Source organism: Cololabis saira, chromosome 22 (genome assembly GCF_033807715.1).
Source record: "Cololabis saira isolate AMF1-May2022 chromosome 22, fColSai1.1, whole genome shotgun sequence".
NCBI classification, from domain to species: domain Eukaryota; kingdom Metazoa; phylum Chordata; class Actinopteri; order Beloniformes; family Belonidae; genus Cololabis; species Cololabis saira.
Window position 1 is genome coordinate 36,531,267 of NC_084608.1, and position 17,500 is coordinate 36,548,766.

The window sequence follows — 17,500 nt, forward strand, 5'->3', positions numbered from 1 at the left end:
TAGGTCAGAGGGGCGGCCACGCCCACTTATGAGACAGGAAGTGAGGTCAGAGGGGCGGCCACGCCCACTTAGGAGACAGGAAGTGAGGTCAGAGGGGCGGCCACGCCCACTTAGGAGACCGGAAGTGAGGTCAGAGGGGCGGCCACGCCCACTTAGGAGACAGGAAGTGAGGTCAGAGGGGCGGCCACGCCCACTTAGGAGACAGGAAGTGAGGTCAGAGGGGCGACCACGCCCACTTAGGAGACAGGAAGTGGATACCATTTCATACCATTGGCAGTAACGGTAATGCGCTATCTTCTGTATAGAGGATCTTTGACCCAGGGGTGAAAGTAGATTAAAGTTGTTGCTGGTACTACGACCCCAACCTTCACCTTGTTCTCCTCCCCCCACCAGCTTCTTCATCCCTGAACACGCATTAAATTTTTAACGCCTGTACGGTGTAGAAATTAGAAACACTTGACACTGTGTAGGCCTATAGCAAATTATTTATTTAAATGGTGTAAATAAATTCCAGTCCGGACCAAGGATTGTCACAGAATAATTTGTAAATCTTGACAAAACTTTCAAAATCATAACAATTAGTTTTATTTCAAATTCAAATTCATCAGCAGCTGAACCGTTAACAAGTCTCTGTCTTTGAATTCTCCGGACATTGGGCACATAAATGAAAAAAGTATAAAAGATGAGTAAAATGTCTCAAAATGTCTCTTACAATGTGTGCATTGAAATGGAAAATAACTTCTTAAGCATTTGTTTCATAAAAGCAAAACACTTAAAACATAAAAAAAAAAAACGTTACTTCAACATTTTTGACGCTTTTTTCTTTTTTTCCTGAAACGAGGAATGAAAACCAATCACAAATATCATATTTGTGATTATTTGGCGTGTGATTATTTACCAGCACGTTTGAAATATGCTGCTAATGTGTCAGCCAACCACAAAAATGTTGGAATTTTGGTGGAATCATTTATTTTTTGTCCTTGCCCGTCGGTGCAAATGACATAAATAAAGTGTGTGGTTTGATCGTGAAAAAATAAAAAGTAACGTTACGTGAACAATAAATCAAACGCTCTCTTCCATGCAGTGTGTGTGTTTAGGAAGTAAAGACTGGAATACGCTATTCACAAAAGCACAAATATTGGGGTTTTACTAATATTTATATCATACAAATATTTTAAAAAATTACGGAAAAACAGGTCGGGACTCAGTTAGAGTCTATAAAGGCGTAGCTGAGTCATGGCTGAGCGGTAGCGTCATCGTCTTTGGTGTGAGAGGTCGAGGGTTCGAGACCCTCTTGATGCAAAGATTTTTGTCAGCATTTCGTGTGTTTTCTTTCCCGGTACTGTGTACAGAACAGAATCTTTTGGTGGTACGGAGTACCGGATCGTACCGGCTTACTTTCACCCCTGGTTACACCCCAGTCTCCCACTCTCACCCTCTCACCTCTCACCTCTCACCCTCTCACCTCTCACCCTCTCACCCTCTCACCTCTCACCCTCTCACCTCTCACCCTCTCACCCTCTCCCCTCTCACCCTCTCACCTCTCACCTCTCACCCTCTCACCTCTCACCTCTCACCCTCTCACCCTCTCACCTCTCACCCTCTCACCCTCTCCCCTCTCACCCTCTCACCTCTCACCTCTCACCCTCTCACCTCTCACCTCTCACCCTCTCACCCTCTCCCCTCTCACCCTCTCACCTCTCACCTCTCACCCTCTCACCTCTCACCTCTCACCTCTCACCCTCTCACCTCTCACCCTCTCACCCTCTCACCCTCTCACCTCTCTCCCTCTCACCTCTCACCCTCTCACCTCTCACCCTCTCACCCTCTCACCTCTCTCCCTCTCACCTCTCACCCTCTCACCCTCTCACCTCTCACCCTCTCACCTCTCACCCTCTCACCTCTCACCCTCTCACCTCTCACCCTCTCACCTCTCACCCTCTCACCTCTCACCTCTCACCCTCTCACCTCTCACCCTCTCACCTCTCACCTCTCACCCTCTCACCTCTCACCTCTCACCCTCTCACCTCTCACCCTCTCACCCTCTCACCTCTCTCCCTCTCACCCTCTCACCCTCTCACCTCTCACCTCTCTCCCTCTCACCTCTCACCCTCTCACCCTCTCACCCTCTCACCTCTCACCCTCTCACCCTCTCACCTCTCACCCTCTTTTTTCGTACGTTTTTTCGTGCGTTTTTTCGTACGATTTTTTGCACATTTTTTTTGTTGCGTTTTTTCGTACGTTTTTTCGTACGTTTTTTCGTACGTTTTTTCGTGCGTTTTTCGTACGTTTTTTGTATGTCTTTTCGTACGTTTTTTCGTACGTTTTTTCGTACGTTTTTTTGTGCGTTTTTTTGTGCGTTTTTTCGTACATTTTTCGTACGTTTTTTCGTACGTTTTTTCACGCGTTTTTTCGTACGTTTTTTGTACGAAAAAATGCACGAAAAAACGCACGAACGTACCTCTACCCCCCCAACACCTCAATGATGACATGAGGAAAAAGTCTAAATTTTGAGGAAAAAGTCGAAATTTTGAGGAAAAAGTTGAAATTTTGAGGAAAAAGTCGAGAAAAAAGTTGAAATTTTGAGGAAAAAGCGCAAAAAGTAAAAGTAAAATCTCACCTCTCACCCTCTCACCAGGACTGCGTGTGCCGGATCTCCAGGGACTGCTCGCTCCCCCGCTGGCACATGAAGGATTTCTTCCACTCGTTCCTCATCGTGTTCCGGGTTCTGTGCGGGGAGTGGATCGAGACCATGTGGGACTGCATGGAGGTGGCCGGACAACCGCTGTGTCTGCTGGTCTTCATGCTGGTCATGGTGATCGGGAACCTGGTGGTGAGTCCCTGGGGGGGGGGCTGGACCTGGACCTGGACCCGGACCTGGACCTGGACCTGGACCCGGACCTGGGGGGGGCTGGACCTGGACCAGGTCTAGACCCGGGGGGGGAGGGGGGCGACCGTAAGACCAGCAGTAACGGAGTCCTGCTCATCTATTTAGCTTAATAGTGGAGCGGCTAAGAGTGGATTTTAGGCAGAATCGTGCATTTGGTGATACAAGCATGAAAATTGGCATGAGCAGTCTCCATGGGTCACTTGACAAGAAAATTGGTCGGGCCACTTGAAATTTCAAACTGGCGGCCATTTTTCAAGATGGCCACCACCTTGGTCGATCAATTAAGTGATGTAATTGTTTGGTTGGTGATATAGACATGAAAATTGGCATGAGCAGTCTCCATGGGTCACTTGACAAGAAAATTGTTCGGGCCACTTGAAATTTCAAGTTGGCGGCCATTTTTCAAGATGGCCGCCACCTTGGTCGATCAATTAAATGATGTAATTGTTTGGTTGGTGATATAGACATGAAAATTGGCATGAGCAGTCTCCATGGGTCACTTTACAAGAAAATTGGTCGGGCCACTTGAAATTTCAAACTGGCGGCCATTTTTCAAGATGGCCGCCACCTTGGTCGATCAATTAAGTGATGTAATTGTTTGGTTGGTGATATAGACATGAAAATTGGCATGAGCAGTCTCCATGGGTCACTTGACAAGAAAATTGGTCGGGCCACTTGAAATTTCAAGTTGGCGGCCATTTTTCAAGATGGCCGCCACCTTGGTCGATCAATTAAATGATGTAATTGTTTGGTTGGTGATATAGACATGAAAATTGGCATGAGCAGTCTCCATGGGTCACTTGACAAGAAAATTGTCCGGGCCACTTGAAATTTCAAGTTGGCGGCCATTTTTCAAGATGGCCGCCACCTTGGTCGATCAATTAAGTGATGTAATTGTTTGGTTGGTGATATCCACCTTATTCCTACGCCCCATGAGGCTTTGCACGAATTGTGGGTGCTACTTCCGGTGCTGCCGCTTTGGTGCTGAATGGATAGCGCTCCAAAAAATGATTGAACAATTATTTACTGAATGGCAATATGGGCAGATCTAGAGGCAACAGCAGCTCTGACTGACATAGCCGTGGAACCATGATAAACTGAAAATATCCCTCACAAATAAAAGTTAGAGGTGCTGATATTACAAAGTATCTCCTCAGCTAAAAATATCTCTCACTGGTAATTAGCCAGTGGAAAAAAATACTAAAGAACTAAACTAAAAATGCGATTAACTGGTAAAACTGAAGACAAACTGATGTGGCCATGGGGAGCCAAGCCATAGGTCTACACCTGAAAACACAGGTGCCAAGGGGGAGTAACCCTGGCAAAAAGAATATGCAGATAGGATCTAGCAGGGGCAACTAAACAGACATGTACAAGTGAGTCCATATCTGAAGCACTTACACCTTCCAGTACATGCCTTGGTGCACCCGCATTTGGTTAACTCCCAACAACTCTCTGCAATAGGTGGAAAAGGACTCCAAAAGATTTTCCATTCCTCATCTTGTTTTATCCATCCCCAGTCAGATGGGCTTGGCATTTGTGGTTGTCGCTTTAATGCCTGTCCCCACACGTATCCAGCCTCATAAGATGCACGTTTGGCATGCTCTTTGAATGCTGCTTGAGTTGGTGGGATCAGGTCATATGGTCTTTGCTTTCTGGCAAAGAGATCAAGCCTCGCCTCATTCACAGTTGTGACATCGCTGGATCTGTCATACATTAGCACAACAAATCTCTCCAAAGCTTGCAGGTCGCTGTCATCCACTGCAGAGGGTTCTGTTTTGCAAGAGCATAGAGTGGCTGGTCAGCAGTTATGACAGGCGTTTGTCTTGGATTCAGGAATGCCGCTGTATCACTAACTTTGCCATGACATGCTATACTGTTGCAACAGAGTGGGCTTGGTCTCGGAGGAGGGGAAGCAGTGATGTAATGCTGACTTTAAAATCCAGGCTCCTCCGTTGGGATGCATGGTGGGCTGACCATGTTATATTGGCAGAAGCATCGACTGCTTGGGTTAGGCTAACTTTCTCCAGCCAGTCAAACTCGGGTGCCAAGTTTCTGTTGAATACAGTGAGGTCCGGTAAAAGTAGGTTGGCTACAGGATGGGGCTCTGGGTTTTTCTTTCTGAAGAAAGCTGGTTGGATATTCGAGAAGGATTCAGGAATTTCAGGAACTTTGCTTGGTCTGTCATCTGAAAGTTGGAGTGGTGGCCTTATCCCACCCTCATTGTTAAGACCTGGATGTTGGAACATGGAAATACTTGTACCATGAAAGGATGTATGTGCCGTTGTTGCTGTGGGATTATGGTCAATGTTGTCCATAGCAGATGTGGTGAAGAGTCCCTTTCTCAGAATCGGTGGGCCGACAACCCCATCTACCACATACTGGTTCACCACAGATTCTCCTAGCAGTGCGGAAACCTCCAACACCCTGTCATAGGAGATGCATATCCCATTCTCATGAAGTAGGCCAATGAGTTGTCGCTTTCGTGTTTTAGCATAAACCGCCATTCCAATGTAAACAGCAAATGGAGTTTCACTGTCTCTCGAGTGCCTATGGGTTGCTGCACCATCTTTGCACTTAGTTTTGCAATTGTCTAATCTCTAGTCTAATTTACCCGTAATCACCAAATCAACACAAATGTACTTTTATGCCTCAGTGTTAGAGGTTTTTTTCATGGCATAAAATTTTTTTGGTATCATCCAAAACTTAAAAAATAATGACTCTAAGTCCTCTCTAACTCTAAGGAGTTTGCATGTTCTCCCCGTGCTTGCGTGGGTTCTCTCCGGGTACTCCGGCTTCCTCCCACAGTCCAAAAACATGCATATTAGGTTAATTGGTGATTATAAATCGCCCGTAGGTGTGAGTGTGGTTGTGATTGTGAGCATGGTTTGTGTGTTTATATGTGGCCCTGTGATGGACTGGTGACCTGTCCAGGGTGTAACCCCTGCCTCTCACCTGAAATGAGCTGGGATAGGCTCCAGCAGACCCCCGTGACCCCGCAAGGGATAAAGCAGGTATAGATAATGGATGGATGGATGCATGGAAAATTGATCTTTTGAGGATCCAGTGGCGACTCACGGCAGTTTCCATGCTTGTATTTGCCTAAATGCTCCAATAAGGTGGCGGCCATCTTGAAAAAATGTCCGCCATCTTGAAATCCCAATTGGCTGTGAGCAGTTTCTTGTCAGGGGAACAATGAGACCGCTCATGCCAATTCTCATGCTTGTATAACCAACTTTACATCACTTAACTGCTCCACTAAGGTGGTGGCCATCTTGAAAAATGGCTGCCATCAAGTGGCTGGTAGCATTTTCTTGATAAGTGACTCATGGAGACTGCTCAAGCCAATTTTCATGCCTATATCACCAACCAAACAATTAAATCACTTAATTGATCGACCAAGGTGGCGGCCATCTTGAAAAATGGCCGCCAACTTGAAATTTCAAGTGGCCCGGACAATTTTCTTGTCAAGTGACCCATGGAGACTGCTCATGCCAATTTTCATGTCTATATCACCAACCAAACAATTACATCATTTAATTGATCGACCAAGGTGGCGGCCATCTTGAAAAATGGCCGCCAACTTGAAATTTCAAGTGGCCCGACCAATTTTCTTGTCAAGTGACCCATGGAGACTGCTCATGCCAATTTTGATGCTTGTATCACCAAATGCACGATTATGTGACTTATCTGCTCCACTATAATGGTCTCATGGATATTTAATAACAGAAGACACACACACACACACACACACACACACACACACACACACACACACACACACACACACACACACACACACACACACACTCTCTCTCTCCTGTTGTCAGTAACAGCGGTTGTATCAGAGGGATGTGCTGACCCATCAGTGTGTGTGTGTGTGTGTGTGTGTGTGTGTGTGTGTGTGTGTGTGTGTGTGTGTGTGTGTGTGTGAAGGCATTTGTGCATGGATGCTTCATTCAGGAATTAGGAAGTAAATGGAGGATGAAACGGACGAGACACAAAAGAAAAGCAAAGGAGTGGAAGGAGAGGTGGAGGGAGAGAAGTCGGGGGGTTACGGTTCCTACAGCCTCATTTTAAACCTTTACTGGGATAAAAACACTAAAGGTCTTGTGGGTAAAACATAAGTTCCCCCTGTGAGGTTCGGAGTGGAACTAAACTCTGACCTGGAGAACGTTAGAACTGGTCTAGGAGGAGGAAGGAGGACGTATTTAAACGTAGGAGGACGTATTTAAACGTAGGAGGACGTATTTAAACGTAGGAGGACGTATTTACACGTAGCAGGACGTATTTACACGTAGGAGGACGTATTTACACGTAGCAGGACGTATTTACACGTAGGAGGACGTATTTAAACGTAGGAGGACGTATTTAAACGTAGGAGGACGTATTTACACGTAGGAGGACGTATTTAAACGTAGGAGGACGTATTTAAATGTAGGAGGACGTATTTAAACGTAGGTGGACGTATTTACACGTAGGAGGACGTATTTACACGTAGGAGGACGTATTTAAACGTAGGTGGACGTATTTAAACGTAGGAGGACGTATTTAAACGTAGGAGGACGTATTTAAACGTAGGAGGACGTATTTAAACGTAGGTGGACCTATTTAAACGTAGGAGGACGTATTTAAACGTAGGAGGACGTATTTAAACGTAGGAGGACGTATTTAAACGTAGGTGGACGTATTTACACGTAGGAGGACGTATTTAAACGTAGGAGGACGTATTTAAACGTAGGAGGACGTATTTACACGTAGGTGGACGTATTTACACGTAGGTGGACGTATTTAAACGTAGGAGGACGTATTTACACGTAGGAGGACGTATTTAAACGTAGGAGGACGTATTTAAACGTAGGTGGACGTATTTAAACATAGGTGGACGTATTTAAACGTAGGAGGACGTATTTACACGTAGGAGGACGTATTTAAACATAGGAGGACGTATTTAAACGTAGGTGGACGTATTTAAACGTAGGAGGACGTATTTAAACGTAGGAGGACGTATTTAAACGTAGGTGGACGTATTTAAACGTAGGAGGACGTATTTAAACGTAGGAGGACGTATTTAAACGTAGGAGGACGTATTTACACGTAGCAGGACGTATTTACACGTAGGAGGACGTATTTACACGTAGCAGGACGTATTTACACGTAGGAGGACGTATTTAAACGTAGGAGGACGTATTTAAACGTAGGAGGACGTATTTACACGTAGGAGGACGTATTTAAACGTAGGAGGACGTATTTAAATGTAGGAGGACGTATTTAAACGTAGGTGGACGTATTTACACGTAGGAGGACGTATTTACACGTAGGAGGACGTATTTAAACGTAGGTGGACGTATTTAAACGTAGGAGGACGTATTTAAACGTAGGAGGACGTATTTAAACGTAGGAGGACGTATTTAAACGTAGGTGGACCTATTTAAACGTAGGAGGACGTATTTAAACGTAGGAGGACGTATTTAAACGTAGGAGGACGTATTTAAATGTAGGTGGACGTATTTACACGTAGGAGGACGTATTTAAACGTAGGAGGACGTATTTAAACGTAGGAGGACGTATTTACACGTAGGTGGACGTATTTAAATGTAGGAGGACGTATTTAAACGTAGGTGGACGTATTTACACGTAGGAGGACGTATTTACACGTAGGAGGACGTATTTAAACGTAGGTGGACGTATTTAAACGTAGGAGGACGTATTTAAACGTAGGAGGACGTATTTAAACGTAGGAGGACGTATTTAAACGTAGGTGGACCTATTTAAACGTAGGAGGACGTATTTAAACGTAGGAGGACGTATTTAAACGTAGGAGGACGTATTTAAATGTAGGTGGACGTATTTACACGTAGGAGGACGTATTTAAACGTAGGAGGACGTATTTAAACGTAGGAGGACGTATTTACACGTAGGTGGACGTATTTACACGTAGGTGGACGTATTTAAACGTAGGAGGACGTATTTACACGTAGGAGGACGTATTTAAACGTAGGAGGACGTATTTAAACGTAGGTGGACGTATTTACACGTAGGAGGACGTATTTAAACGTAGGAGGACGTATTTAAACGTAGGAGGACGTATTTAAACGTAGGTGGACGTATTTAAACGTAGGAGGACGTATTTACACGTAGGAGGACGTATTTAAACATAGGAGGACGTATTTAAACGTAGGTGGACGTATTTAAACGTAGGAGGACGTATTTACACGTAGGAGGACGTATTTAAACATAGGAGGACGTATTTAAACGTAGGTGGACGTATTTAAACGTAGGAGGACGTATTTAAACGTAGGAGGACGTATTTAAACGTAGGAGGACGTATTTAAACGTAGGAGGCCGTATTTACACGTAGGAGGACGTATTTACACGTAGGAGGACGTATTTAAACGTAGGAGGCCATATTTACACGTAGGAGGACGTATTTAAACGTAGGAGGACGTATTTAAACGTAGGTGGACCTATTTAAACGTAAGAGGACGTATTTAAACGTAGGAGGACGTATTTAAACGTAGGAGGACGTATTTAAACGTAGGTGGACGTATTTACACGTAGGAGGACGTATTTAAACGTAGGAGGACGTATTTAAACGTAGGAGGACGTATTTAAACGTAGGAGGACGTATTTTAACGTAGGAGGACGTATTTAAACATAGGAGGACGTATTTAAACGTAGGTGGACGTATTTAAACGTAGGAGGACGTATTTAAACGTAGGAGGACGTATTTAAACGTAGGTGGACATATTTAAATGTAGGTGGACGTATTTAAACGTAGGAGGACGTATTTACACGTAGGAGGACGTATTTAAACATAGGAGGACGTATTTAAACGTAGGTGGACGTATTTAAACGTAGGAGGACGTATTTAAACGTAGGAGGACGTATTTAAACGTAGGTGGACGTATTTAAACGTAGGAGGACGTATTTAAACGTAGGAGGACGTATTTAAACGTAGGAGGACGTATTTAAACGTAGGAGGCCGTATTTACACGTAGGAGGACGTATTTACACGTAGGAGGACGTATTTAAACGTAGGAGGACGTATTTAAACGTAGGTGGACGTATTTTAACGTAGGAGGACGTATTTAAACGTAGGAGGACGTATTTACACGTAGGAGGACGTATTTAAACGTAGGAGTACGTATTTAAACGTAGGAGGACGTATTTAAACGTAGGAGGACGTATTTAAACGTAGGAGGACGTATTTAAACGTAGGAGGCCGTATTTACACGTAGGAGGACGTATTTACACGTAGGAGGACGTATTTAAACGTAGGAGGCCATATTTACACGTAGGAGGACGTATTTAAACGTAGGAGGACGTATTTAAACGTAGGTGGACCTATTTAAACGTAGGAGGACGTATTTAAACGTAGGAGGACGTATTTAAACGTAGGAGGACGTATTTAAACGTAGGTGGACGTATTTACACGTAGGAGGACGTATTTAAACGTAGGAGGACGTATTTAAACGTAGGAGGACGTATTTAAACGTAGGAGGACGTATTTTAACGTAGGAGGACGTATTTAAACATAGGAGGACGTATTTAAACGTAGGTGGACGTATTTAAACGTAGGAGGACGTATTTAAACGTAGGAGGACGTATTTAAACGTAGGTGGACATATTTAAATGTAGGTGGACGTATTTAAACGTAGGAGGACGTATTTACACGTAGGAGGACGTATTTAAACATAGGAGGACGTATTTAAACGTAGGTGGACGTATTTAAACGTAGGAGGACGTATTTAAACGTAGGAGGACGTATTTAAACGTAGGTGGACGTATTTAAACGTAGGAGGACGTATTTAAACGTAGGAGGACGTATTTAAACGTAGGAGGACGTATTTAAACGTAGGAGGCCGTATTTACACGTAGGAGGACGTATTTACACGTAGGAGGACGTATTTAAACGTAGGAGGACGTATTTAAAACGTAGGTGGACGTATTTTAACGTAGGAGGACGTATTTAAACGTAGGAGGACGTATTTACACGTAGGAGGACGTATTTAAACGTAGGAGTACGTATTTAAACGTAGGAGGACGTATTTAAACGTAGGTGGACGTATTTTAACGTAGGAGGACGTATTTACACGTAGGAGGACGTATTTAAACGTAGGAGGACGTATTTAAACGTAGGTGGACGTATTTACACGTAGGAGGACGTATTTACACGTAGGAGGACGTATTTAAACGTAGGAGGACGTATTTAAACGTAGGAGGACGTATTTAAACGTAGGTGGACGTATTTTAACGTAGGAGGACGTATTTAAACGTAGGAGGACGTATTTACACGTAGGAGGACGTATTTAAACGTAGGAGTACGTATTTAAACGTAGGTGGACGTATTTAAACGTAGGAGGACGTATTTAAACGTAGGAGGACGTATTTAAACGTAGGAGGAAGTATTTAAACGTAGGAGGACGTATTTAAACGTAGGAGGACATATTTAAACGTAGGAGGACGTATTTACACGTAGGAGGACGTATTTACACGTAGGAGGACGTATTTACACGTAGGAGGACGTATTTAAACGTAGGAGGACGTATTTAAACGTAGGAGGACGTATTTAAACGTAGGAGGATGTATTTAAACGTAGGAGGACGTATTTAAACGTAGGAGGACGTATTTAAACGTAGGTGGACGTATTTACACGTAGGAGGACGTATTTAAACGTAGGAGGACGTATTTACATGTAGGAGGACGTATTTAAACGTAGGAGGACGTATTTACACGTAGGACGACGTATTTAAACGTAGGTGGACGTATTTAAACGTAGGAGGATGTATTTACACGTAGGAGGACGTATTTAAACATAGGAGGACGTATTTAAACGTAGGTGGACGTATTTAAACGTAGGAGGACGTATTTAAACGTAGGAGGACGTATTTAAACGTAGGTGGACGTATTTAAATGTAGGAGGACGTATTTAAACGTAGGAGGACGTATTTAAACGTAGGAGGACGTATTTAAACGTAGGAGGCCGTATTTACACGTAGGAGGACGTATTTACACGTAGGAGGACGTATTTAAACGTAGGAGGCCATATTTACACGTAGGAGGACGTATTTAAACGTAGGAGGACGTATTTAAACGTAGGTGGACCTATTTAAACGTAGGAGGACGTATTTAAACGTAGGAGGACGTATTTAAACGTAGGAGGACGTATTTAAACGTAGGTGGACGTATTTACACGTAGGAGGACGTATTTAAACGTAGGAGGACGTATTTAAACGTAGGAGGACGTATTTAAACGTAGGAGGACGTATTTAAATGTAGGAGGACGTATTTAAACGTAGGAGGACGTATTTAAACGTAGGTGGACGTATTTACACGTAGGAGGACGTATTTAAACGTAAGAGGACGTATTTAAACGTAGGAGGACGTATTTACACGTAGGTGGACGTATTTACACGTAGGTGGACGTATTTAAACGTAGGAGGACGTATTTACACGTAGGAGGACGTATTTAAACGTAGGAGGACGTATTTAAACGTAGGTGGACGTATTTACACGTAGGAGGACGTATTTAAATGTAGGAGGACGTATTTAAACGTAGGAGGACGTATTTAAACGTAGGTGGACGTATTTAAACGTAGGAGGACGTATTTACACGTAGGAGGACGTATTTAAACATAGGAGGACGTATTTAAACGTAGGTGGACGTATTTAAACGTAGGAGGACGTATTTAAACGTAGGAGGACGTATTTAAACGTAGGTGGACATATTTAAACGTAGGTGGACGTATTTAAACGTAGGAGGACGTATTTACACGTAGGAGGACGTATTTAAACATAGGAGGACGTATTTAAACGTAGGTGGACGTATTTAAACGTAGGAGGACGTATTTAAACGTAGGAGGACGTATTTAAACGTAGGTGGACGTATTTAAACGTAGGAGGACGTATTTAAACGTAGGAGGACGTATTTAAACGTAGGAGGACGTATTTAAACGTAGGAGGCCGTATTTACACGTAGGAGGACGTATTTACACGTAGGAGGACGTATTTACACGTAGGAGGACGTATTTAAACGTAGGAGTACGTATTTAAACCTAGGTGGACGTATTTAAACGTAGGAGGACGTATTTAAACGTAGGAGGACGTATTTAAACGTAGGAGGAAGTATTTAAACGTAGGAGGACGTATTTACATGTAGGAGGACGTATTTACACGTAGGAGGACGTATTTAAACGTAGGAGGACGTATTTACACGTAGGAGGACGTATTTACACGTAGGAGGACGTATTTAAACGTAGGAGGACGTATTTAAACGTAGGAGGACGTATTTAAACGTAGGAGGATGTATTTAAACGTAGGAGGACGTATTTAAACGTAGGAGGACGTATTTAAACGTAGGTGGACGTATTTACACGTAGGAGGACGTATTTAAACGTAGGAGGACGTATTTAAACGTAGGTGGACGTATTTAAACGTAGGAGGACGTATTTAAACGTAGGAGGACGTATTTAAACGTAGGAGGACGTATTTAAACGTAGGAGGCCGTATTTACACGTAGGAGGACGTATTTACACGTAGGAAGACGTATTTACACGTAGGAGGACGTATTTAAACGTAGGAGTACGTATTTAAACCTAGGTGGACGTATTTAAACGTAGGAGGACGTATTTAAACGTAGGAGGACGTATTTAAACGTAGGAGGAAGTATTTAAACGTAGGAGGACGTATTTACATGTAGGAGGACGTATTTACACGTAGGAGGACGTATTTACACGTAGGAGGACGTATTTAAACGTAGGAGGACGTATTTACACGTAGGAGGACGTATTTACACGTAGGAGGACGTATTTAAACGTAGGAGGACGTATTTAAACGTAGGAGGACGTATTTAAACGTAGGAGGATGTATTTAAACGTAGGAGGACGTATTTAAACGTAGGAGGACGTATTTAAACGTAGGTGGACGTATTTACACGTAGGAGGACGTATTTAAACGTAGGAGGACGTATTTACATGTAGGAGGACGTATTTAAACGTAGGAGGACGTATTTACACGTAGGACGACGTATTTAAACGTAGGTGGACGTATTTAAACGTAGGTGGACGTATTTACACGTAGGAGGACGTATTTAAACGTAGGAGGACGTATTTAAACGTAGGTGGACGTATTTAAACGTAGGTGGACGTATTTACACGTAGGAGGACGTATTTAAACGTAGGTGGACGTATTTACATGTAGGAGGACGTATTTAAACGTAGGAGGACGTATTTACACGTAGGACGACGTATTTAAACGTAGGTGGACGTATTTAAACGTAGGTGGACGTATTTACACGTAGGAGGACGTATTTAAACGTAGGAGGACGTATTTAAACGTAGGAGGACGTATTTACACGTAGGTGGACGTTTTCTTTCTGACTTTATTTCTTCACCTTTAAGTGACGACACAGAAATAAAACTATCCTAAAGTTTCTTTTTTCCAGACAAAGTTCCGACTTCTTTCCTTCCGTTCTGACAGTTTCGGCGGTTCTCCCTCCTTCCTCAGAGAGTCACGTGATGGGAAGTGACAACGTCCTTATCAGCCGTTTTTACTATGAGGGCGTGGCCAACCTGCCAGGCTTGACAGGTCGGCCACACCCCCCGCTGGTCGGCCCCGCCCCCCGCCAGCGTGTCTGTTATCCTCGGTGCGTGTCTGTTTTCCTCGGTGCGTGTCTGTTTTCCTCGGTGCGTGTCTGTTTTCCTCGGTGCGTGTCTGTTATCCTCGGTGTGTGTCTGTTTTCCTCGGTGCGTGTCTGTTTTCCTCTGTGCGTGTCTGTTTTCCTCGGTGCGTGTCTGTTTTCCTCGGTGCGTGTCTGTTTTCCTCGGTGCGTGTCTGTTTTCCTCGGTGCGTGTCCGTTATCCTCGGTGCGTGTCTGTTATCCTCGGTGCGTGTCTGTTTTCCTCGGTGCGTGTCTGTTTTCCTCGGTGTGTGTCCGTTATCCTCAGTGCGTGTCTGTTATCCTCAGTGCGTGTCTGTTATCCTCGGTGCGTGTCTGTTTTCCTCGGTGCGTGTCCGTTATCCTCGGTGCGTGTCTGTTATCCTCGGTGCGTGTCCGTTATCCTCGGTGCGTGTCTGTTATCCTCGGTGCGTGTCTGTTTTCCTCGGTGCGTGTCCGTTATCCTCGGTGCGTGTCTGTTATCCTCGGTGCGTGTCCGTTATCCTCGGTGCGTGTCTGTTATCCTCGGTGCGTGTCTGTTATCCACGGTGCGTGTCTGTTATCCTCAGTGCGTGTCTGTTATCCTCAGTGTGTGTCTGTTATCCTCTGTACGTGTCTGTTTTCCTCGGTGCGTGTCTGTTTTCCTCGGTGCGTGTCCGTTATCCTCGGTGCGTGTCCGTTATCCTCGGTGCGTGTCTGTTATCCTCGGTGCGTGTCTGTTATCCTCGGTGTGTGTCTGTTTTCCTCGGTACGTGTCTGCTATCCTCAGTGCGTGTCTGTTATCCTCGGTGCGTGTCCGTTATCCTCGGTGCGTGTCTGTTATCCTCAGTGCGTGTCTGTTATCCTCGGTGTGTGTCCGTTATCCTCGGTGTGTGTCTGTTATCCTCGGTGCGTGTCTGTTATCCTCAGTGCGTGTCTGTTATCCTCGGTGCGTGTCTGTTTTCCTCGGTGCGTGTCTGTTATCCTCGGTGCGTGTCTGTTATCCTCGGTGCGTGTCTGTTATCCTCAGTGCGTGTCTGTTATCCTCGGTGTGTGTCTGTTATCCCCGGTGCGTGTCTGTTTTCTTCGGTGCGTGTCTGTTATCCTCAGTGCGTGTCTGTTTTCCTCGATGCGTGTCTGTTTTCCTCGGTGCGTGTCTGTTATCTTCGGTGCGTGTCTGTTTTCCTCGGTGCATGTCTGTTATCCTCGGTGTGTGTCTGTTTTCCTCGGTGCGTGTCTGTTATCTTCGGTGCGTGTCTGTTTTCCTCGGTGCGTGTCTGTTATTCTCGGTGCGTGTCTGTTTTCCTCGGTGCGTGTCTGTTGTCCTCGGTGCGTGTCTGTTATTCTCGGTGCGTGTCTGTTATTCTCGGTGCGTGTCTGTTTTCCTCGGTGCGTGTCTGTTTTTCTCGGTGCGTGTCTGTTATCCTCGGTGTGTGTCCGTTATCCTAGGTGCGTGTCTGTTATCCTCAGTGCGTGTCTGTTATCCTCGGTGTGTGTCTGTTTTCCTTGGTACGTGTCTGTTTTCCTCGGTGCGTGTCTGTTCACGCTCATGTCACAGTCAACCCAATCATGCACAACTCATACTTGCAAATGGCAAGAATTACATTTCCATACAATCCGGGTCAAATATAGTATTACAAAAGTAATCTGCAACCATTCGAACGGTGAATTAACCCCAATTTGACAATTCTACGTCACCACGCTTCCATTCAGGGCTTAGAATGATTCAAAAAGCTTCATTACTCCTTTTCTCTGCCTCCTCAAGAGGGGAGTTTCTCACTTGAAACACTAGCCAAAACGTCCGCTGAAGCTCTTGTGTTGTCCAGCAGACAAAAAAGTCTCCCCCGTCAGACACAGACCACACCATCTAAAGAAGCCAGTTATTTGTATCATTTTAACAAAAACTGTCAACAGAGAGAAAATTCAACACTCAACCCATGGACATCTAGTCCCAAAATGAGAGGACATGTCCACTCTGGATTCACCAAGCCTCATCCATGCAGCTTCTCGTGAACGCACAGCCAGACAGGCAACATGGAGTGCTCTTACACACACACTCACCACATCATGACCTTTGGCCCTGCTGCAGCTTTGCAGCAGCCCCCTTTTCTCCACTTTCCAATCTCCCATCAAAACCCATATTTCTTACGCCATTCTCTGGAACCTTGTCCCATTTTGAACATTTAATCAGTTTTGCTTTTACCCTTAAATTAGTTATATTTCTAATCTTTTAAGTTCCCGTATATTATTTCGCACAAGATTTTGTCACCATCTTTTTTTCACCTAGTTTCAGGGACGTCTCCCGTCGACTAAGCGTCTTTTAGAAATTATTTTAGGCTCGCAATAAGTTTCAGTCTAACCATTTGTCTGCTATTTTAGCCATCTTAAGTTTCTTTCAGCTCATAAGTTTCCGTTTTGACAGTTTGGTTTTAGCGCTGATTAATTTAGTTTCAGTCAAGAACATTAGACAAGAACATTAGACAAGACAAACCTAGACAAAAAAACCATTCCAATAGAAACCTCCTCTCGTTTTTTCCTTAATATTACTTTTAAGTCCCTGATTTATGGTGAGTCTCAGACTGCAGGCTAACCCCAGGCTAGCATCTATTAAAGTAACACATGTAATACCCCAGGTATTTATCGAGAGGAGTGTCTCTTACCCAGTCTCGGGTGTCCATCCTGGCTCGGGGAACCCGTCACCAGGCCTCGGATTGGCGCACAACCATGGCCTCGTCGCTGAAATCGGAACGGCTGTCTGATCCTACCTGCCTGATCCCAAATATGGACAGTGAACAGTTAACAATGGGTGGAAGTGATAACGTGTGATTGATTCCTGACATTACAGTAGACAGATGTCACCAGAACAATCCAAAACCCTGAGTAGATCAGGAAGGGGCATTGTGACATCTGTTAACAAAGCATGTGACAGTTCGTAAGGACAAAAACAAGTTTAAAGGTTGAATAACCTCACA

At 44.4% G+C, this 17,500-nt stretch overlaps 1 protein-coding gene across 1 annotated transcript in view; it reads left to right on the forward strand.

Annotated features, from left to right (window-relative positions):
• Positions 1-17,500, forward strand: part of LOC133422981 (sodium channel protein type 3 subunit alpha-like) — a gene marked incomplete at its 3' end in the record, with an annotated part of 137,844 nt that overhangs the window by 114,953 nt on the left and 5,391 nt on the right. The window contains exon 18 of the mRNA XM_061713053.1: positions 2,639-2,833. Coding sequence (XP_061569037.1) covers positions 2,639-2,833 — 195 coding nt within the window. The remainder of the gene's footprint in view (positions 1-2,638; positions 2,834-17,500) is intronic.